We start from the raw sequence: 25,335 nt of genomic DNA, 5'->3' as shown, positions 1-25,335 counted from the left end.
AGTAGATAGACTTCCGGTATATAACTAACGACGCTAAGTGAAACACGAGTTATGTTCTAATATATAATATAACCTACACTATTCATTCCTGCTACACATGTATATCTGAGGATCTTGGTAATTTAAATCCATATTTTGTTATTGTGTCGATTTGCTCATTGACAGAATCAATATCTCCATCGCCGTACGTGTTCTTCATGTTGTTTGGCCTTAATACTCTGTCAATAATTAGCATATGATACATATCGTAAAACAATAAAAATCGAAACAAACACAACAATCACTGTTCACCGACTGTCGACTTGTGTTCAAATGTGTGATTACCTATGGTTCGTTCCATTTTTGAGAATTATAGGTAAGGCAGGCCGAATTAAAATAGATAGGATAGAATCTTCCACGTACTTAATTGAAGCTCACATATATGTAAACGCTATATAAAGAAATAAAATTAGAAATGAATTTGACATTTTCACCATAGCATTTAGCTTTCTATTAGATTGTTAACCAACTGCATGCATATATCGCTTGTAAATTATCAGGGAACAAAACTACTTTACATCTAAACTTCTTTTTTATAATTATGCTTTGATTAACTTGTAAATCGTAATCAAGTAATTTCCGCTAAGCTTACAATTATTAAAACATTATGAGATGAAAGAAGGTGGGAATTCCCCAGGTGGGTGTTCCCTAGTCCACTGCAAATATCAGGGTTGCTGTCTTCCAAGTACTGGCGTGCTCTTATATGCTATTAAACCTATCCAATAACATAATTTGTCTGGTAGGGAAATCTTCAACCTTAAATTTGATATATATTTTACAACATTTGAGCTTCGACGGAGCGATTGAAGGGATGGAGTCATTGGTAATATCATTCCGTTAAATAATTAGTTGTGCGATACCTTATTGAATTTCAGCAGAGTTATCTCCCAGCGACTTCCTACTTCCGGTAATTGGCAGGTTCGTTTGGCAGCCGGGTTGTTTCTATTTTGTTTCCCAAACGTTTTGTTCCCGAAATGTTTGTATATTTTTTACCAATTTAATCAGCGATGCCCAAAATTGTTGTTGTCGAGATTCTACCATAGTACCCCCACGTGGGTTTGAACAAATTCCAAGACTCACGATAGGCCTACTGACTAACGATTTTTGTTCCATGAGGAGAATGTGTTTATTACAGTAGGCCTACTATATCAGTATAGTATATAGCTCATTTGTCAAAGATGTACTAGTATTGATATTCTCTAGAACTTCACAAGTGTTATCTTCCAAAAAAGTTGTTGGACGCTAATGCTTGTGAAGTTAATAATATCAGTTAGATCCGAGCCCTTCCTGTAAATAATCAAATTCAATAGGACACAATCCTATGTTTTTCTTGAATTACTATTTTTTGCAAATTTGTTCATCGCAGAACCCTTTTACTCTGATATACAATTTATACTGGTAATTGAATGATTTACTAACATTTATATTTAGAACCACGTTTACCATGACAACTGAAATAGAATGGCGTAGAAGATGGAAGCCTGCCCTTAGTTCATGTCCCTGGCAGCCTATTGAAGTTGATGGAATTAAATATCTCATCAAGTTTAAGTTCACCGAGAGCTCCTATGAGATCCTGATCACAGACCTGGTCCACTTCTGGTATGAGGAGCTGGAAGACATGGCTCTCCGAAAAAGAATTCAAGTATGTTCACATATATACTTTGTAAAACAATATGGATCTTCCTTATCTCTCTGAAGAAATTTCAATGTGAGAAAAACTTGTTGCATAAACTTGAATAATCAATAACTAAAAAAATTCAGATCACGAGATACAATAGGCTAATTGCACAAGAATTTTAGGCATACTTGTTGAACCTCCTCGATCAATTGGCAGGGAGACTTACAATTTTGTTTAACCGAAAAGTTACAATTAAAACTTTAACAGAAAAGTTACAATTAAAACTTCTTTATAACCAAATTTTGTTAATTTTGAAAATCCAATAACTCTATTATAAAGAACCAGTACAAATGTAGTTTACAAGGAATGAATCTTTGTGAAACATGTAAGTAGGAAAAGATGTACTCCGTTTTCTCAAAAGAATACACAACATTTATCCTTTTCTGAAAAATGAAATAGAGGATCATTCAATGATAGACATTGAATATTATATTTTATTTTACAGAAATTAAATCCAAGCATAGAGGCATCATTAACAAGGATTCTGGATCAAATCAGGGGTAGTATTGAATATCCAGAAAGGGAGACAACCTTGTCAGTCGGCTTTAAGTCTACAAGTGGGGAAGATGACCAGGAGAAAATCATGTTGAAGATCACCTCCCAGCTGGCAGGGATGCCATTTGTATGGAACTTCATAGCCAATGTGGCCGACAGTGGTATGGTAAGGTCAAGTTTCAAATTAACACTTCCAGACTATGCATTAATCTGTTTTCACTTTAACTCACCATCATCATCTGATGAGCTTTTTCAATTCCATTGCAATTCATCCAGAAAATAATCACCATTTTGTATGGAAATATATCAATTTTTATCTGTTAAGGTATCGGAAAACCTTATCATACCAATGATGGGTATGGTCTGTGAGTTGACACGACGACAGAAGGAACTTATCAAGGTCATTGAAAACAAGGACAAAGAAATAGATGACTACAAATCACAGGGGGTGAAGACCTCCAGAAGTAGGTATTTTATACATTTCTGAAACAAACATACCCATCTCAAGTAGCACCTATAAACAAGAGCAGATGTACAAAGTTATTAGCTTCTTTGTTCATTATAAGTTGTTTCAAATAAATAAAGTGGCGATACATGTTATAATATGCCTCACTGAACAAGGTGTTACTATAAAACTGTATCATGTAATCCTTTACCTTTCTGCATTCTGTTTCTAGACTTAAAAAAATCATGTCCTGTCCAATGTGATATGTCAGATACATCTTCGTTTGTTTACATTATCAGTGAAAACCATTTACTGTAGATGAAGTTTTAGTAATACAACTCATTGTGTAAGTCAGCACTTCAGATATAAGTGATGAAATTATCTGGTGAGGATTCCCTCTGAAATGAATGGGTAAATGAGTTATGATATCGCAGAGCAACATCTCACATACCGTATTTGACCTAATAAGGATGCCTGCCCTAATAAGGGCGCCCCTTCCTTTTTTCAAGAAAATAAATCTTTGACTGAGTGTCAAAATGGTGTTCAAAAGTAATAATTAATGTGAAATGTTTTGCTACTTGATGTGTTCAATTTTCTTCAGCAAATTAAGTAACTGGAACACAAGTTTTCGCCACATTTTGTCTACTCCTACAGATGACATGTCAGTGCAAAGAGCACCCGAAACTAAACACACATACAAATAATAACTTACCATCTTTATTTGAAGATACAGTAAAAGACTTCATTCTTGTTGATAAATAACTTTTGTTCAGAACAGAAAGCTAGTAAAAGACATTGTAAATCAATTATTAGGTCAAAGAAAACGATGTCGGATATGATCTGGGAAATCACCTGTGTCTATAAATAGAACACAAAAGAGTTCCATTTGAACATAAATGGTGGAACACATGTTCTCTGGTCTAAAGATCAGCTGGCATGGTTTACAAGTTTACAGGAACATTCAAGTGATGTTTAAGCTTAATATATGATAATGAATAGATATCTTCATCTGGAATATTTTTATGACTGAATATTTTACCGTTTCCACAGCCTTGGGTATTCTGCTATAAGGTATAGTCTGTTTCATAAAACTTCAGAATAACTAATCTTAATAAGGGCGCCCCCACTGTCAATTACCCGCGCCCTGCCCCTTATTAGGTCAAATACGGTACATGCACTTCTGCTCTGAGTTTGGAAAAAGTGACAATTTAATGAAGGAAATTTTACAATGAAGACATAACTACATTCTATTTTATTGTACTCAAAGATTTTCTGAATCTTCTGCAGATGATTTAATAATGTATACGTTTGTATATAAGTGATTAAGTGTATTTCTCTTTCATTCCTGTCATATTTATTACATGTTATGATGTATTTGGGCTTTTAAATGATAGTGTAAAATGAAGGAAAATGTTCAAAAATATTTATTTTTTTATTTTGAAAGTGGATTTCTACTTTACAATGAATTTTTAAACTTGTCCTACTGAATACTGTTAATGTTCAACTTCAAACCAGCATCATCTTCTTCCAGAACACATTGAAACCAAGAGTTTTGTGGAGACAGCATTCGAAAATGAGATGCTGATGTCAAAGGTAGATATGACAAAAAAAACCCAACCCAAAACACTATTTTTTGTTACTGGACATTTTCCAGTAATTGTTTGATAGAATTTTTGTGGAGTAGATATACTTTGTAGGAGGGAGTGATTGTTTGATAGAGTTTTTGTGGACGTAGATATACATATGTACTTTGTAGGAGGAAGTGATTATTTGATAGATTTTTTGTGGAGTAGATATGGTACTTTGTGGCAGGAAGCACTTGATTATAACTATAGGTCAAATTTAAGTAACAATGAACTCTAACTTCATTATAATCATAGGACAAATTTAGGTAACAATGGTCTCTAACTTTGTTATAATTATAGGGCAATCTTAAAGAGACATTCCTTCGTTCGAAACCAAGATGTGTGTTGTAAAGTAATTTGTAAGATTTATGAATAAAAGAAGCTTACATTCATATTTATGAATAACTGTGATAGAATAAATATCATATTTGTACAGAAAATCCGCAAAACTCTGCCGCTCTACATCTGCACTGGAATATTCAGCCACGCCTACTACACTTCCTTTAGATATCTCGTGACACCATCTGTTAGCCAAAAATCAAACCAGTTCGGTAAAAATCATATTGATTGGATAAAGCTTATCGTACCATTTTTGTTGTGATGATAAACCCCAATTATAGCCCGTTTTACTTCAATTACTAATGTTATGGTAACATGCATAACTAGTAAATGAGTTAAGAATATAAAAAAAACATTTTAAATATTACACACAAACATGATCTCACTCGTGCACAAAGTCGCATAAATATGAGCACCAAATGGCGCAAACACGTGTGCTGTGTTTACCAACGGATGTGTATAAATGTACAAGAATGTAAATCAAGGAAATAGCTAAAGATAAGAAAAATACACAGTACATTGTATATGAGGTAATATTAGTTAAAGTGTCTGTGATTTGCCAGCACGATAACAAGTGAGCAGAACTTCATTACAAACCTGTCAGTCTGTTGAGTCGACTATCAGTACCTGGTATATCCTGCAGAACTTTCCAGAAGCAATGTGAATTCCTCTTTCGACTCATCTGATGTGGACTAACTTTATTATTATTATAGGGCAATTTAAATAACACTGAAATCTTACTTTATTCTATACAATTGTTCATTTTTGAGTCCAGTATCTATAGGCTCCTGTATTGGAAAATCAACTAATGGCTACAACACAGTCAGAAATAATGAGCTTTTGTCATGAAAATTGATATGAGAATCTTGTCTCTACCATTTGCTTTGTTGCAAACAAAAAATACTTTACTTTTCCATGCTGATCTTGTCAGTATCTTTACTTTTTGGAGAAAACATACATTCAAAAATGAAAAATGTCACAATTCTCTGTTAATGTTGTAGTGGTTACATGGGAAATCCTATTTTAGTTGAGAAATTTTTATCTACAAGTAAACATTTTGTATTTGGGGGCATTTTTATTTCACCAAAATATGTTTTTTATCCCATAAAGGGGAGTTACCTCCCCTATATAATTCATAAAGTTGGTCTGTCATTTTCCTGGTGTCACGGACCAACATGCCTCTGACGACATCTATGTATCAGTGCACACAGGGGGTATAACTCTTATGAGCTTTACTCAAACATAGGTCTGAGGTTCGATTGGAAATCTTTTTCTTAGGATATAGCATGAGTGTTTCATATCTTAGATTCATTAGTTGTTGTGTTCCATTATCCATGATTTGGATATCACAATGATCAAATTAGGGGTCAATAATTAACAGCGAAAAAATCATCCGCATGATGATCATAACCATAATCATAATCATGATGCAGTGAGCTTGTCCATCATATTCCCAGATTGTGAAAATTGAATCAGTGTTAATTATTTCCAAATTTTGCTTCAAAGTCATGAAAATGCAACACTGAACAGTACCTTTGTTAAATTTCTATGCTTAGTATAATCAGTTGTTTGATTTTCAGTATGGATTTTTATATTTCTTCAGATGTTTGAAAACTCTGTAAAATCCATTGGAAGCTCAGCATTTGATGAAGCTGGCCAGGATTTGTACAGACAAATTATGACCAAATATGCATGGATCAATAGGTCACCCACAAAAAGTAAGTAATACAATGTTTCCAAAGCAGTGATATATGAAAGAGTGATTTCCCTTTGTGTGGAATTTTCAAACCACTGATTTGTAGCATTTATTTTCACAACATGTAGCTGTGTGACGTAAGGGGCATTTTCTTGTCGCATTTCCATTTTGGTTTTCAGTTTGATACTTTTGCCCCAGACACTCTTGTTCATATGTGACTATATCATAATGAATATTTCATATTTTTTTTTACAGTATTAGAATTGTTGATAAGACCTCACTATTTTATTCATCAATCTGCATATTCAAGTAATCACATGTTTATTATTGGGTGTGGTGAAATACAAATTACTTTGTATTAGTTAGTCAGATTCCCCCTCGGTTGTTTATTACATTAGTATGCTACACTATATATCAGGGGATGACGACAATGAGGAGTTTGATGATGCCAGTTTAGGGGATGTAGCAGAGAGGAAGGGGTCATCTGGTCCATCCTGGGGGACAAATCGCCTCCCTCCATCCATTGCTGGTCCAAAGAGTGTGTCTCCAGACAAAGTGCGTCCTAAAACAAGTCCTGCCAAGAGCCCAAAGAGTTCTGCATCTAACACGCCCGAAGGATCACCTGTCAAGGTAGGATTATCTCCCTTACTCCAAAAAATGTACACTGTATAAAGGGACAAAAGTATAAAAGGCTTTTTCAAATTGCACGTTTGGTTTTATCATTCACAGTATACAAAAAAAGTACCAGTTTCTTTTAATTATTTGTGACAGGTAATTACTCTATAAACTGCTGGATTTTGTTCAGCTAAGGATTTTAAAGCAGCTTTACCGTGGGTTGAGTTTTATATATCACAATTACACACCAAGGTGAACAGATCACAATGTGTTCAATATAAACACATGTATATATTATACTGCCAAGACTCTATTTTGATGTCTATCGTATATAATTGTAGATCCAAACAGGTCAACTATTTGATAAATTTCTGTGTTTTAGGACTCTGAGTATCTACGCAGACAAGCCCTGGAGAGGAGGCTTGATCAAGAGGAAATGAAGAAACATGAAAAGACAAAAAAGAAAAAGAAAATTGCATTCTAGTCTTAATAATATCAACCCTAATTTTGATGGAAGTGGAAATTTGTCAGATATGACCAGTGACTGTTTCATTCAATAATTTCTCTTGACAGCTGGTAGTGAGCTGACATTTCCATCAAAAGTCACATCATGCAAGATTACTTCATTAACATCTGGATTTGGCAAGAGACATGTATCAGAAACCAACCAAGGGACCATCAAAAGTGTGTAAATTTAAAAAGAACTTCCCAGCTTTTGCAATACATGTATACTTTCTTAAGTTGATATAATTTTTCAAAGTGCACTTCAACCCAACACTTGCTCCCTGATCTGCCACTGAGAACAATTCAGTAATGATGTCTTATGTGCCATCCTCATATACCATTAGCTCTTATTAGGAAACTGATATCTATATGTAGCCAGTGTTGTTTTTTGTAAATGAAATTATGACTATTTAATGATTAGAGAGTATAAAAGCTATGAATGTTTATGTATGTGAGACTGGATTACGGGTTTATTTCTATTTACATTATACTTAATCATATTGTATCAAATAAGTATATTAGCAATGAAATAAATTATTTTCTGAGATAGAATGGATAGGTATTCAGGTTATATTGTTCTGGTTTACATGTTAAAGATATATCTTGATCGCAGGGCCGAGCTGAATGTATTGTTATACAGATATCCTGACAGTATGACCGAGCTGGATGTATTGTTATACAGATATCCTGACAGTATGACCTAGCTGGATGTATTGTTATACAGATATCCTGACAGTTTGACCTAGCTGGATGTATTGTTATACAGTTATCCTGACAGTATGACCGAGCTGGATGTATTGTTATACAGATATCCTGACAGTATGACCGAGCTGGATGTATTGTTATACAGATATCCTGACAGTATGACCTAGCTGGATGTATTGTTATACAGATATCCTGACAGTATGACCTAGCTGGATGTATTGTTATACAGATATCCTGACAGTATGACTGAGCTGGATGTATTGTTATACAGTTATCCTGACAGTATGACCGAGCTGGATGTCTGGTTATACAGTTATCCTGACAGTAGGACCGAGCTGGATGTCTGGTTATACAGATCAGAGACCTATATACTACCTGACAGTATGACCGAGCTGGATGTCTGGTTATACATATATCCTGACAGTATGACCTAGCTGGATGTATTGTTATACAGGTATCCTATCAGAAGGGCCGAGCTGGATGTATTGTTATACAGATATCCTGACTGTCAGTATGACCTAGCTGGATGTATTGTTGTAGATATCCTAAAATTATGATAGTTTAGTTTAATTTTCATAGTACACGAAGCCCTGCCATATATCAAAAACTTTCAAAATTAACATTTTTTATTACATTTTTACCAGTGAAATATCAAAAATTATTCATTCTATAAAAGTGATATTTTTCACTAGTGAAGAATATTACTAGTGAAAAATATCACTTTTGCTGATTTGACCAATCAAATTAATGATTAGAAAATACCAAAATAATTGACCAATCAGAAAGCCCGACATATATGTCATCACCTGGACAGGGGAAACAACTTTTTTTGTTTACAAATTATCGCTGTAGTCCTAGTTAGCATAGGGGGTAGGGTTTTCGTTTTGTTGGCTAATATTTTGATATTTTTCACTCGTGCTGCGCACTCGTGAAAAATATCAAAATATTAGCCCCACTCGTGAAATATATTTGGTATTACTGAAAACACTGTTAGATATCCTCTATATATTTACATTCCGTGTTGGATTTGCCTATATGTCGTTAGTAAACCAAATTGTATTCATGAGACTGTATACTACAATTTACAGTGATTCGGTCAGAGTAGGGATACAGCCCCAGGTGTTGCTGGTCAAAACAATGGTCCCCAGTTACATTCGGCCAGGAGAGATTTCGAATGCTAGCATTTATCTACATAAACCACCACAAAAAAAAGCAAAGCAAGTTATGAGAGTAAAATTTAATAATAGAAAAAATGAAGTCGACCGACTCGACACAAAATTATTATAAGCTCTATTCCTGATATATAGGAAGTAATCAAATTGTCACTGTCGTCACACAGGGGCTCGTTGTCGAATTGTCAGAAATGCTAGACACGACAACATTTAAAGTCCAGCATTTAAAAAAAAATAAAAATCTTGCAAAAAATCGGCAGTATCGACATGGTTTCTGGTTGTGTGTGCATACTGAATTATAGTTATGTGGTTATTCACTGATGTCAAAGGCCTACCTTACTCCAAAATCGAGCCCCTGTGAAGTTGAACATCGTCTGCTAGCCTAAGTTAGCGATACTAATGTGACCGGTTAGACTGGATTCTGTTTCTAATGAAATATCTTTGGAATCGTTTTCACCTACTGTCAAGACGACGTTCATTTAGAATTTAAGAACTGAAATTCTTCTGAAAATAACGTAAATCCAGTCGATAGAAACATAAGTGTTTCCGAGGAATCGAGTCTGTCCTGTGCTGTACCCATTCAACGCCGCATCACTTCTAAATGTTAACCGTATATCATGCGCCGAAAAACGGCTTTATTTTTAAACAATCAGAAATTATGCAATTGTGAACAATTTGAAGATATCTGCAAACGTTTATAAAATATAATATAAAGCCAAATTGTGCAAAAAACACTTCATGTGATTGCTATTGATAACTACATGAGGGACTATATTATTCCTTCTGGAAATTTCGGCTGTTCCGGTATTTGAACTTGATGACGTCAGTGATAGGAGACGCGGCAAATGTAAACGCGTCTTAAGGAACAGTAAATAAAATAAAATTATGAATGTAAATATAAGCATTGAACTGTTACCAAATGGTAGTATACAGTCGATATGAATACAATTTGGGTGACAGATAAATATTTCATGTCGCCCTAACGGGCGACATTCTATTTATCTGTCACCCAAATTGTATTCATATCGACTGTATACTACCATTTGGTAACAGTTCAATGATTAAATATACAAGCGCTTGTAGATTTGGGTGGATATCGATTATAGATCTACATGTATGCAATCTGTTTTTGATAGGTGGGTAAGAAATGATCAGTTTATTAGTTTAAGTGAAGGAATCAGACTTTGGCTGGGGAGATTAAAACCGTAGATGTCTCAATCATTATAAAGCGATGATGATAAATCATAAATGGCACTATACACTTGTGTGATGATGATAAATCATAAATGGCACTATACACTTGTGTGACTTTTGGTTAAGAAAGCGAACGTCACAGTCAAATTATTGTTTTAGACCAACACCTAAACTTCCACTCTCACTACCCCTTACACCAGAAGTTGGGCGTTATTGAATGGAAGTGATTCAGTTGCTACAGCACAACACGTCAAGATTCAAGCGCATAATCACGGCCGTTCTGCTATGAAGACGTGGATATTCTTATTGGCACCCGAGATCGTAAGTCAACAACTTAATAAAGGTAACAAGAAGAGAAGGACCGTCAGAGAAATGTACCTTATATAACGGGAGTATCCAAAACCACTAGTCATGACCTCGTAAAAGCCGCGAGACCTTCCAAGTCTCTAAAGCATCCTAATAATCCTAAAGGTAGACCATATAAAAGAGGGCATAGTGGAATGAGTATACATATCGGATGTCAGACGCATGTTAACATAAAGGCTGGGTGGAGATTTGGGGTCCAGCTCTTCATGACTTCATTTTAACAGTTATGAATTATTTTTTGAAAAATCTTTTTTGGTTGCCCGGCTGTATCGGTTATTACCGTGACACTGTTCACCATAAATACATGTTTCTTGGCCATGTATACTATTGACCATTCTTTATATCGCGATAAGATCCAGACTACTTGTAGACTTTGTGTTGAGCGGTACTGTGTTGTCTATAAATAATCGGTACAAATTTCTTCATACACGAGGTTTAAAAGTATCGAATATATTATATCGACAATGCTACAGCACAATGTAATACCAAGGTGATATTGATAAACACGTGAAAAACTAATTAACATACCGTTATTAGACTGATTTGCTTGCCTGCTGTAAATTCATGAAGTGGCACTGATTATATTATTTGAAAAGGAATAAAAAAAAACCTCCTTGTATTTTTTCTTGTGCCGTACTCTGTTGTGGTATTATCGTGTAGCAAAGCTGTTTCCGTCGCGCTTCACATTTAGTTTTCATTTATACTGTCAGTCATTCCTTAGATCGTGCCATAAATCCAAGCATTTGTCAAGCGCAAAGGAAGATTTGAACACGTCGAAATTGGATTGTCCTCATTTATGGATGGTTTTAAACCGTATTTTGGAATTTGCAATTAATATGGCAAAACAATTGCTTCCGTAAGTTGGAGTTATACGTGATCTCATTGGGATCACCAGTGTGCAGTGTACTGAATTAAGACACTTAAAGTGTCGACCCAAACATAGAAAGTATTTTCCATACTGTACAAGTACATCAATTTGTCAATATCCCCGTTCCGTAATGTACGGGTGCGTTAATAGGCTTATAAATTAGTCTTAACACAGGAGTTCATTCCGAATACCTAAACACAAGTAACATGGGATGAGAGGTCGGTGATCGTGTTTGTTTAAAACCCATACAGTTTGATTTCTATTATTGTTATTATTTTGGGTTGGGGTGTATACTGATAATTAATCTTCTCTTCAGTATTATCAGAGACCTATATACTATATACCTTTAGTGTATAGGTCTCTGGTATTATAGAATAATATATCGTGTTCATTTCAAATGTGACCGTGCATATTTCATACGGCTTTTTGCTGTATCTGTTTATATTCGGACTGTTGTATGATTGGACGCATGGCAGGACACAAAACAAAGAGTTTGATTCAGTTTGTAATGATTTCTTATATTATTTGTTTCAAATCACAATATCAACCGTTTCACAAATTATAACAGGATAATTAGTCCACATGTATTGGTATTCCAATAGATACAATGTATATAGCTGGCGATCCAACTTTGTAAATTAAGCAAGTCCAATATAAGTTCTGATCACACTTGGTAATCCGTAGTGTACGTGTTGTCCATTTGCTGGTTGGGAATCCAACTGCCGCCCGGGTCTCCGGTGTAAACATATAAAATGGAACTGACCATTGTCTAAATTGACACGTATACGAGTATATAATTAAGATGACTGACACGAAGAGGCGTTATCACAGGTAAATAAAACTGGACATGCAAGTGAACTTTTACTGAGATAACAATAGATGGTGTAATCGCCTCGGGAAGGTATTTAGATAACAAAACATTGATCAGTGGAGAGTTCGAGTGTCATTCCTAATTGTTGGTCATCACAAAGAATTAAACATAAGCTTGGGGACAAGATTAATTATGTTCCATACAATGCATTGAAACAGATATAGGTACAGGTAAACACAGATTGAATAGAATAAAGGAACAAAGACAAAATATCGGAAAGTTCTCTATGATAACTTCCCTCTCGCTCCGGAAGACTCTGTCCCAGAGTCTAAATGAAATGACACATTTCCAAACATAAATAATGTCCGTTTAAATGTCCGTTTAACTTCCGCTAAAAAAAAAAGAGTCCGTGATATGAACACAATATATATACATTCTTTTTTGTATATTGTCTTTTGAAATAGCACACACATTTTGTGTGTAACAGTGGATATTTTTGTTTTCAAGAGACTTAATTTAAATTACCTCTAAGAGTGTAGGAACGCATTATGTCTGAGTTAAAGACATTTTTGAATTAGGTACTGTAGGACGAAGAGTTTATTGATAGCCAAAATGGGGTTTGAAGTTTCGACGTCTTTGATTTGGACGGAATTGTTGGTTCTGAGGCACGAAATTTCGGTTGTTTTGCGGATTATTGTGAAAATTAACAACCGAACTACATGAATTTGCCTCAAAATTTTGTATCTTACTTTCCAGATTAAAAATAGTTTCTTTGCTGATTGAAACTTCCTTTTTGAGACATAATATTTCATCATGGTTTTCTTTTTCCCTTTTCTCAAGATATTCATTTAACTGTTTCAGTCTATCATTTTCAGCTTGATATAGTTGAAAACATTTTGAAAAACTTTCTTTGAGATCTTCGTTGTGATTTTGAATTTTGCTAATATCTAGCCTCAAGTCTTCATTTTCAGATCGAAGATTTACAATGATGAGGTTAAGCTCTGTGATTTCCAACTTTCTCGGATTTGTTTCTTGATGACATTTAATTGTTTGTTCTTGAAATGGACTTCTTTTGTTTATTTTAACGAATTCCGTATCCGAAAGTTCCGAAAATGGAAATGAGCAAGCGGTTGATTTTCGGGAGATAAACTCTGACATACGTTTTGCGTCCCTGCTTTGATGAAACGTACTTTTTAACTTTTGAGATTTAAAATTTTGATTGTTTGGTTCTAATGAAGGGCGCTTTGAAAAACATACCCTTGAAAAATGTCCGAATTTGCCACACTTTAAGCACTTGACTGATTTTGCCTTACAGGTTAATTCAACGTGCTCTTGAAAACAATGGAATACCCACTTACCACATTTAAAACATTGAGTTCTGGGCGATGATCCAGAAAATTGTGGCCTGATGGGTGACATCCTGGGTCCCTGGTGCTTTGTAACCGTTGATTGGCAAGCGTCGTCGGGTAGATGCTGTAGTTCACGTGTCCATCCTCGATTGGCCGGTACGACAGGTTTAGTCTTGGGGAATACTCTAGGGTAGTGCTGGCTTGTGGTTTCCATGGTTAACATCTTCAAGTGTTGAATGTGGCGAAGATCTTTGGTCTCCGAGTATTTTGTAGTATTTAAGGTTCCATGGATCTTGTACGTAACTCGTCTTACACAAATCAATGTGGCAAGTTACTCCGGATTCTCACACCAATTTTCATACGGCTTTTTGCTGTATCTGTTTAGATTCGGACTGTTGTATGATTGGACGCATGGCAGGACACAAAACAAAGAGTTTGATTCAGTTTGTAATGATTTCTTATATTATTTGTTTCAAATCACAATATCAACCGTTTCACAAATTATAACGATAATTAGTCCACATGTATTGGTATTCCAATAGATACAATGTATATAGCTGGCGATCCAACTTTGTAAATTAAGCAAGTCCAATATAAGTTCTGATCACACTTGGTAATCCGTAGTGTACGTGTTGTCCATTTGCTGGTTGGGAATCCAACTGCCGCCCGGGTCTCCGGTGTAAACATATAAAATGGAACTGACCATTGTCTAAATTGACACGTATACGAGTATATAATTAAGATGACTGACACGAAGAGGCGTTATCACAGGTAAATAAAACTGGACATGCAAGTGAACTTTTACTGAGATAACAATAGATGGTGTAATCGCCTCGGGAAGGTATTTAGATAACAAAACATTGATCAGTGGAGAGTTCGAGTGTCATTCCTAATTGTTGGTCATCACAAAGAATTAAACATAAGCTTGGGGACAAGATTAATTATGTTCCATACAATGCATTGAAACAGATATAGGTACAGGTAAACACAGATTGAATAGAATAAAGGAACAAAGACAAAATATCGGAAAGTTCTCTATGATACATACTCCAATTGGAAATAGGGCCAAAACGTTTAAAGTGCCATCTTAATAATAAGATAGTACCACATTCTTTAAAGTTTCATCCTTATCATAAAATAGTTTCACGTTCTTTAAAATGTCATCCTTATCATAAAATAGTACCACGTTCTTTAAAGTGTCAATCTTATCATAAACTACTTGTCCCATGTTTACAAAAGGATACATTCAATACTTTATCCTTCAAAGGCAAAATATCCTCTCAAGTTGTCATCAGATGAATAACCTTCATTCTTCCTCTTTTCATGAATGTATTCACTTACAATATGCTGTAACTTCCTCCACTTTATATTAATTATTCACACCTGGTTATTAACATTTATTAGGATTTATTAGGATAATTAATGGATGCAGGCTGGAAGCCTCTATATCCATATCAACAATATATGTACATAAAATAAATAAATGATTGATTTCCAGTATATCAATTGCTATGTTTCCTCAATATATCTAAAATGTTAAACTTTAAAATGAATATGTTTCCAGTGTTTATCTAGCATTACTTCAAAGTTGTATACAGTATCTGCATCTATAATATGTTGCAGCAAATTATTCCATACATCTATTATTCTGTTACTGAAGAAATTCTTTCTTAATTCTAGATTACAACGTTTCTTAAAATTTTTCTCAGAGTGACCTCTCGTCCTACTAGAACTGTCCATTTGAAAAAAGTTCTCAGTTACTCTATAATCATAAAGTTTTTTTTAACTATTTTAAAAACATTGATAATGTCCCCTCTAGTTTTCCGATGTTGTAAAGTTGGAAGATTTAGTCTCTCTAGACGTTCCTCATATGTAAGGTTTTTGAGTCCCGGAATAAGTTTTGATGCCCTTCTTTGAACGTTCTCGATCAGGTCGATATCTGCTACTCGATATGGGTTCCATACACTTGCCGCGTATTCCAGGTGTGGTCTGACGAGAGCTTTAAGTAATAACTTGAACATTGACTCATCAAGATATACAAACGATCTTCGTATTAGTCCAACTATGCTGTTCGCTTTGTTTACAATGTTATGCAGGTGAGTTTTGAAATTCAGGTCCTCATCGATGGTAACCCCAATGTCCTTTTCGTGTGTGATGTTTTCCAGCTTAATCCTCTCTCCTTCCTGTCCATTCATATAGTAATGTCTTTTCTTGGAAGCTTTTATTGATATTACTTTACATTTGTTGGGGTGGAATTTGAGTAACCATTTGTTCGACCAAATTTGGAGTTTATCCAGGTCCTCCTGGAGGATTCTCACATCTTCCTTGTTCCTAATCCGTCGGTATAACTTTGTGTCATCTGCAAATAGCGGCGACGAAGATGTTGGTATTTCAGGAAGATCGTTTATATATACTACAAATAAGATTGGACCCAGTACACTGCCTTGCGGGAGGCCGCTGATAACGGGGTATGTTTCTGACATCTCACCATTAACTATAACACGCTGACATCTATTACTCCGGAAATCCTCTATCCAATTTACTACTTTTTTGGCTTAACATGTTGATAATGTTGATGTTATAGACTCCGTATATTGTTAAACACCTTAATATGGATATAAATATTATTCCTGGTGATAAAGGGCAATATTACTACCGACGTCGGTCTGTATTACACTGGTGTGATGTGACCAGGTTACTACTAACGTCGGTGTGTATTACACTGGTGTGATGTGACCAGGTTACAACTAACGTCGGTCTGTATTACACTGGTGTGATGTGACCAGGTTACTACTCACGTCGGTCTGTATTACACTGGTGTGATGTGACCAGGTTACTACTAACGTCGGTCTGTATTACACTGGTGTGATGTGACCAGGTTACTACTAATGTCGGTCTGTATTACACGGGAGTGATGTGACCATGTTACTACTAACGTCGGTCTGTATTACACTGATGTGATGTGACCAGGTTACTACTAACGTCGGTCTGTATTACACTGGTGTGATGTGACTAGGTTACTACTAACGTCAGTCTGTATTACACTGGTGTGATGTGACCAGGTTACAACTCACGTCGGTCTGTATTACACTGATGTGATGTGACCAGGTTACTACGCACGTCGGTCTGTATTACACTGGTGTGATGTGACCAGGTTACTACTAATGTCGGTCTGTATTACACGGGAGTGATGTGACCATGTTACTACTAACGTCGGTCTGTATTACACGGGAGTCATGTGACCAGGTTACTACTAACGTTGGTCTGTATAACACTGGTGTGATGTGGCCAGGTTACTACTAACGTCGGTCTGTATTACACTGGTGTGATGTGACCAGGTTACTACGCACGTCGGTCTGTATTACACTGGTGTGATGTGACCAGGTTACTACTAATGTCGGTCTGTATTACACGGGAGTGATGTGACCATGTTACTACTAACGTCGGTCTGTATTACACGGGAGTCATGTGACCAGGTTACTACGCACGTCGGTCTGTATAACACTGGTGTGATGTGGCCAGGTTACTACTAACGTCGGTCTGTATTACACTGGTGTGATGTGACCAGGTTACTACGCACGTCGGTCTGTATTACACTGGTGTGATGTGACCAGGTTACTACTAATGTCGGTCTGTATTACACGGGAGTGATGTGACCAGGTTACTACTAACGTCGGTCTGTATTACACTGGTGTGATGTGGCCAGGTTACTACTAACGTCGGTCTGTATTACACTGGTGTGATGTGACCAGGTTACTACTAACGTCGGTCTGTATTACACGGGAGTGATGTGACCATGTTACTACTAACGTCGGTCTGTATTACACGGGAGTCATGTGACCAGGTTACTACTAACGTCGGTCTGTATTACACTGGTGTGATGTGACCAGGTTACTACTAACGTCGGTCTGTATTACACTGGTGTGATGTGACCAGGTTACAACTAACGCCGGTCTGTATTACACTGGTGTGATGTGACCAGGTTACTACTAACGTCGGTCTGTATTACACGGGAGTGATGTGACCAGGTTACTACGCACGTCGGTCTGTATTACACTGGTGTGATGTGACCAGGTTACTACTAATGTCGGTCTGTATTACACGGGAGTGATGTGACCAGGTTACTACTAACGTCGGTCTGTATTACACTGGTGTGATGTGACCAGGTTATTACTCACGTCGGTCTGTATTACACTGGTGTGATGTGACCAGGTTACTACTAACGTCGGTCTGTATTACACTGGTGTGATGTGACCAGGTTACTACTAACGTCGGTCTGTATTACACTGGTGTGATGTGACCAGGTTACAACTAACGTCGGTGTGTATTACACTGGTGTGATGTGACCAGGTTACTACTAACGTCGGTCTGTATTACACTGGTGTGATGTGACCAGGTTACTACTCACGTCGGTCTGTATTACACTGGTGTGATGTGACCAGGTTACTACTAACGTCGGTCTGTATTACACTGGTGTGATGTGACCAGGTTACTACTAATGTCGGTCTGTATTACACGGGAGTGATGTGACCATGTTACTACTAACGTCGGTCTGTATTACACTGATGTGATGTGACCAGGTTACTACGCACGTCGGTCTGTATTACACTGGTGCGATGTGACCAGGTTACTACTAATGTCGGTCTGTATTACACGGGAGTGATGTGACCATGTTACTACTAACGTCGGTCTGTATTACACGGGAGTCATGTGACCAGGTTACTACTAACGTTGGTCTGTATAACACTGGTGTGATGTGGCCAGGTTACTACTAACGTCGGTCTGTATTACACTGGTGTGATGTGACCAGGTTACTACGCACGTCGGTCTGTATTACACTGGTGTGATGTGACCAGGTTACTACTAATGTCGGTCTGTATTACACGGGAGTGATGTGACCATGTTACTACTAACGTCGGTCTGTATTACACGGGAGTGATGTGACCAGGTTACTACTAACGTCGGTCTGTATAACACTGGTGTGATGTGGCCAGGTTACTACTAACGTCGGTCTGTATTACACTGGTGTGATGTGACCAGGTTACTACGCACGTCGGTCTGTATTACACTGGTGTGATGTGACCAGGTTACTACTAATGTCGGTCTGTATTACACGGGAGTGATGTGACCAGGTTACTACTAACGTCGGTCTGTATTACACTGGTGTGATGTGGCCAGGTTACTACTAACGTCGGTCTGTATTACACTGGTGTGATGTGACCAGGTTACTACTAACGTCGGTCTGTATTACACTGGTGTGATGTGACCAGGTTACTACTAACGTCGGTCTGTATTACACTGGTGTGATGTGACCAGGTTACAACTAACGTCGGTCTGTATTACACTGGTGTGATGTGACCAGGTTACTACTAACGTCGGTCTGTATTACACGGGAGTGATGTGACCATGTTACTACTAACGTCGGTCTGTATTACACGGGAGTCATGTGACCAGGTTACTACTATCGTCGGTCTGTATTACACTGGTGTGATGTGACCAGGTTACTACTAACGTCGGTCTGTATTACACTGGTGTGATGTGACCAGGTTACAACTAACGTCGGTCTGTATTACACTGGTGTGATGTGACCAGGTTACTACTAACGTCGGTCTGTATTACACTGGTGTGATGTGACCAGGTTACTACTAACGTCGGTCTGTATTACACTGGTGTGATGTGACCAGGTTACTACTCACGTCGGTCTGTATTACACTGGTGTGATGTGACCAGGTTACTACTAACGTCGGTCTGTATTACACTGGTGTGATGTGACCAGGTTACTACTAACGTCGGTCTGTATTACACTGGTGTGATGTGACCGGGTTACTACTAACGTCGGTCTGTATTACACTGGTGTGATGTGACCAGGTTACTACTAACGTCGGTCTGTATTACACTGGTGTGATGTGACCAGATTACTACTCACGTCGGTCTGTATTACACTGGTGTGATGTGACCAGGTTACTACTAACGTCGGTCTGTACTACACTGATGTGATGTGACCAGGTTACTACTAACGTCGGTCTGTATTACACTGGTGTGATGTGACCAGATTACTACTCTCGTCGGTCTGTATTACACTGGTGTGATGTGACCAGGTTACTACTAACGTCGGTCTGTACTACACTGATGTGATGTGACCAGGTTACTACTAACGTCGGTCTGTATTACACTGGTGTGATGTGACGAGGTTACTACTAACGTCGGTCTGTATTACACTGGTGTGATGTGACCAGATTACTACTCACGTCGGTCTGTATTACACTGGTGTGATGTGACCAGGTTACTACTCACGTCGGTCTGTACTACACTGATGTGATGTGACCAGGTTACTACTAACGTCGGTCTGTATTACACTGGTGTGATGTGACCAGGTTACTACTAACGTCGGTCTGTATTACACTGGTGTGATGTGACCAGGTTACAACTAACGTCGGTCTGTATTACACTGGTGTGATGTGACCAGGTTACTACTAACGTCGGTCTGTATTACACTTGTATAACCCTGTAACTAAATGATATACTCGTTGCCTTACATTGCTGGGAATGTCCACGGTAAGTCTTTCCTGGGGATGATACAAAGACACAAAAAGAAAATATTTTAAATAGGGATTCAGTCATTACTACTGTGTAAGGTTGATAATGAAGATAAGCCTGCATAGTGTATCTGTTCGTCCTTGAATTACTCGCCAGTATTGCTGCGGGCTAAGTAATGAAATCGTGAAAAGAAGCTGAAACCAAAGCACAGGAGCTTACGCAAATGTTAATATATAGAAGGGCGGTGCACTAAGTCAACTGTTTGTGAACTGGTGAATGTCAACAAAGTCAAAGAAACAATTCAGAATGCCAAACAGCAACATGCTTCTATCTACATCTGTACTTAAATGAAATAGATGATGTACAAGACGAAGAGACCGAGACTCTTGGTTTGGACATTAGAGGAATGTCAATATCACGTTCGGGATATAGAAAAGGGGATAGACCGTGAAAAAATCTCATTACAGAAATACAAGAAATGGAAAGAAATGGCACTTGGTTAACAAACAACTTCAATTGAGTATGAGTGATTTATTTTTGTTATGAAACTGGAGAAATGACAATTATTCAGCGACATGGCGTTATCATGTGTACACCTAAATGGGAAAATCCACGGGGATATTTAAAGAACTGTAAGTCCTCGACACTGCTTTATGTTATACAAACGTGCTTCTACCTGCATTGGAAATAGGTTAACAGCAGTTTTAGATTTTATTTTTTATAAGACATACAGACAGCATTTTCGAAAGGATATATTGGAGAACATTCAAGACTAAAACATGATTTAATATCTTATTATGAATTTATTGTATTCGATTCCTTGAACTATTCTTTTAATATAGATATGGAAAAAAAACAAAAAAAAAACCCAACAACAACAACAACTTTCGACTCTGTGTTCAGGGATTTTTTTTAGACAAAGACATATTTTTCAATTTTTGTAATAAGATGCAACACTGGACGAAGATACTCAGAGAAAAAACTTCATTTCATCACACCAAACTGTAAACTATCAGGCCCTTTTAATATCGAAAGAGATGATCGTCAAAATGATATTCTTGTCAATTGTTACCTGACATTTTAGAATATCTATTACGAATAATGAAGATATAACAGTTCCAGGGATCTGAAAAAAACCTCTTAACTCTCACAGCTGCAGTTTGTAGATAATGTCTCCCTCATCTTAAATGTGTCAAACAAAACTTTCATCGATACATATATAATAGATTTATATGCATGTCAGGAGTGAAGATTGATAAAACAAAGGTTATTTGGATTGGCAACAAAAAGGTTTAGTAACGAAGTTTATCACCACAGAAGGAAACTGAATTTGATTTTCCTTATTGGCCATATTTTTATTTAAAATATTTTAAAGCAGAAAAGAACTATGAAAAATGTATTTAATCACTTATGTATCTCTATTCCCTCCCGAAATCAGTGATAGAGATATTGAACAAGAATATATTTAAATTTCTATCATGTTTCAGGCCACATTTGGTTGTAATTTATGATGGCATGAAGAAGGAGTAGCGTTTTAAAGGAAAAATTCAGGTATATTTCCCTTTTCGAGCCCCGCCTCTCTATCCGAAGATTTTGGTTGAAATCAACTTTGGCGTTAGCGAAGAAAAAGAAAGAAACACGATGATTATAGGTCATATTGACCTTCCACACTACCATCACTATAACTAGACAGACACAAAGTCATGATTCATGTCTCCCATACCGCCATCACTATAACCAGACACAAAGTCATGATTCATGTCTCCCACACCGCCATCACTATAACCCGACAGACACAAAGTCATGATTCATGTCTCCCACACCGCCATCACTATAACCCGACACAAAGTCATGATTCATGTCTCCCACACCGCCATCACTATAACCAGACACAAAGTCATGATTCATGTCTCCCACACCGCCATCACTATAACCCGACAGACACAAAGTCATGATTCATGTCTCCCACACCGCCATCACTATAACCCGACACAAAGTCATGATTCATGTCTCCCACACCGCCATCACTATAACCAGACACAAAGTCATGATTCATGTCTCCCACACCGCCATCACTATAACCCGACAGACACAAAGTCATGATTCATGTCTCCCACACCTCCATCACTATAACCCGACAGACACAAAGTAATGATTCATGTCTCCCACACCGCCATCACTATAACCCGACACAAAGTCATGATTCATGTCTCCCATACCGCCATCACTATAACCCGACACAAAGTCATGATTCATGTCTCCCACACCGCCATCACTATAACCCGACAGACACAAAGTAATGATTCATGTCTCCCACACCGCCATCACTATAACCAGACAGACACAAAGTCATGATTCATGTCTCCCACACCGCCATCACTATAACCCGACACAAAGTCATGATTCATGTCTCCCACACCGCCATCACTATAACCCGACACAAAGTCATGATTCATGTCTCCCACACCGCCATCACTATAACCTGACAGACACAAAGTCATGATTCATGTCTCCCACACCGCCATCACTATAACCAGACAGACACAAAGTCATGATTCATGTCTCCCACACCGCCATCACTATAACCAGACACAGAGTCATGATTCATGTCTCCCACACCGCCATCACTATAATCAGACAGACACAAAGTCATGATTCATGTCTCCCACACCGCCATCACTATAACCCGACACAAAGTCATGATTCATGTCTCCCACACCGCCATCACTATAACCCGACAGACACAAAGTCATGATTCATGTCTCCCACACCGCCATCACTATAACCCGACAGACACAAAGTCATGATTCATGTCTCCCACACCGCCATCACTATAACCCGACACAAAGTCATGATTCATGTCTCCCCCACCGCCATCACTATAACCCGACAGACACAAAGTCATGATTCATGTCTCCCACACCGCCATCACTATAACCCGAAAGACACAAAGTCATGATTCATGTCTCCCACACCGCCAACACTATAACTAGACACAAAGTCATGATTCATGTCTCCCAAACCGCCAACACTATAACTAGACACAAAGTCATGATTCATGTCTCCCAAACCGCCATCACTATAACTAGACACAAAGTCATGATTCATGTCTCCCACACCGCCATCACTATAACCAGACAGACACAAAGTCATGATTCATGTCTCCCACACCGCCATCACTATAACCCGACAGACACAAAGTCATGATTCATGTCTCCCACACCGCCATCACTATAACCCGACACAAAGTCATGATTCATGTCTCCCACACCGCCATCACTATAACCCGACACAAAGTCATGATTCATGTCTCCCACACCGCCATCACTATAACCCGACAGACACAAAGTCATGATTCATGTATCCCACACCGCCATCATAATAACCAGACACAAAGTCATGATTCATGTCTCCCACACCGCCATCACTATAACCAGACACAAAGTCATGATTCATGTCTCCCACACCGCTATCACTATAACCCGACAGACACAAAGTCATGATTCATGTATCCCACACCGCCATCACTATAACCAGACACAAAGTCATGATTCATGTCTCCCACACCGCCATCACTATAACTAGACAGACACAAAGTCATGATTGATGTCTCCCACACCGCCATCACTATAACCAGACAGACACAAAGTCATGATTCATGTCTCCCACACCGCCATCACTATAACCAGACAGACACAGAGTCATGATTCATGTCTCCCACACGACCATCACTATAACCAGACAGACACAAAGTCATGATTCATGTCTCCCACACCGCCATCACTATAACCAGACAGACACAAAGTCATGATTCATGTCTCCCACACCGCCATCACTATAACCCGACACAAAGTCATGATTCATGTCTCCCACACCGCCATCACTATAACCCGACACAAAGTCATGATTCATGTCTCCCACACCGCCATCACTATAACCAGACAGACACAAAGTCATGATTCATGTCTCCCACACCGCCATCACTATAACCAGACAGACACAAAGTCATGATTCATGTCTCCCACACCTCCATCACTATAACCAGACAGACACAAAGTCATGATTCATGTCTCCCACACCGCCATCACTATAACCAGACAGACACAAAGTCATGATTCATGTCTCCCACACCGCCATCACTATAACCAGACAGACACAAAGTCATGATTCATGTCTCCCACACCGCCATCACTATAACCAGACACAAAGTCATGATTCATGTCTCCCATACCGCCATCACTATAACCCGACAGACACAAAGTCATGATTCATGTCTCCCACACCGCCATCACTATAACCAGACACAAAGTCATGATTCATGTCTCCCACACCGCCATCACTATAACCCGACAGACACAAAGTCATGATTCATGTCTCCCACACCGCCATCACTATAACCCGACAGACACAAAGTCATGATTCATGTCTCCCACACCGCCATCACTATAACCCGACAGACACAAAGTCATGATTCATGTCTCCCACACCGCCATCACTATAACCAGACAGACACAAAGTCATGATTCATGTCTCCCACACCGCCATCACTATAACCCGACACAAAGTCATGATTCATGTCTCCCATACCGCCATCACAATAACCAGACACAAAGTCATGATTCATGTCTCCCACACCGCCATCACTATAACCAGACAGACACAAAGTCATGATTCATGTTTCCCACACCGCCATCACTATAACCCGACAGACACAAAGTCATGATTTATGTCTCCCACACCGCCATCACTATAACCAGACACAAAGTCATGATTCATGTCTCCCACACCGCCATCACTATAACCAGACACAAAGTCATGATTCATGTCTCCCACACCGCCATCACTATAACCCGACAGACACAAAGTCATGATTCATGTCTCCCACACCGCCATCACT

At 38.0% G+C, this 25,335-nt stretch overlaps 1 protein-coding gene across 2 annotated transcripts; it reads left to right on the top strand.

Annotated features, from left to right (window-relative positions):
- The first annotated feature begins 927 nt into the window (after positions 1-927).
- Positions 928-7,990, top strand: LOC117315647 (non-homologous end-joining factor 1-like). Of its 2 annotated transcripts, none has more exons than XM_033869937.1 (8): positions 928-1,015; positions 1,471-1,681; positions 2,163-2,378; positions 2,538-2,676; positions 4,189-4,250; positions 6,225-6,339; positions 6,736-6,947; positions 7,315-7,990. In XM_033869937.1, the coding sequence occupies exons 2-8, from the start codon at positions 1,484-1,486 to the stop codon at positions 7,414-7,416; spliced, it is 1,044 nt and encodes a 347-aa protein (XP_033725828.1). In that variant the 5' UTR covers positions 928-1,015; positions 1,471-1,483; the 3' UTR covers positions 7,417-7,990. The 2 variants fall into 2 exon arrangements, with proteins under 2 accessions (XP_033725828.1, XP_033725837.1); XM_033869946.1 differs by having other exon boundaries at positions 936-957.
- The last annotated feature ends 17,345 nt before the right edge of the window (positions 7,991-25,335 follow it).

The sequence above is a fragment of the Pecten maximus genome, chromosome 2 (assembly GCF_902652985.1).
Source record: "Pecten maximus chromosome 2, xPecMax1.1, whole genome shotgun sequence".
NCBI classification, from domain to species: Eukaryota; Metazoa; Mollusca; class Bivalvia; order Pectinida; family Pectinidae; genus Pecten; species Pecten maximus.
Note: the sequence above shows the minus strand (reverse complement) of the source record. Positions and strands in the feature narration are given on the sequence as shown.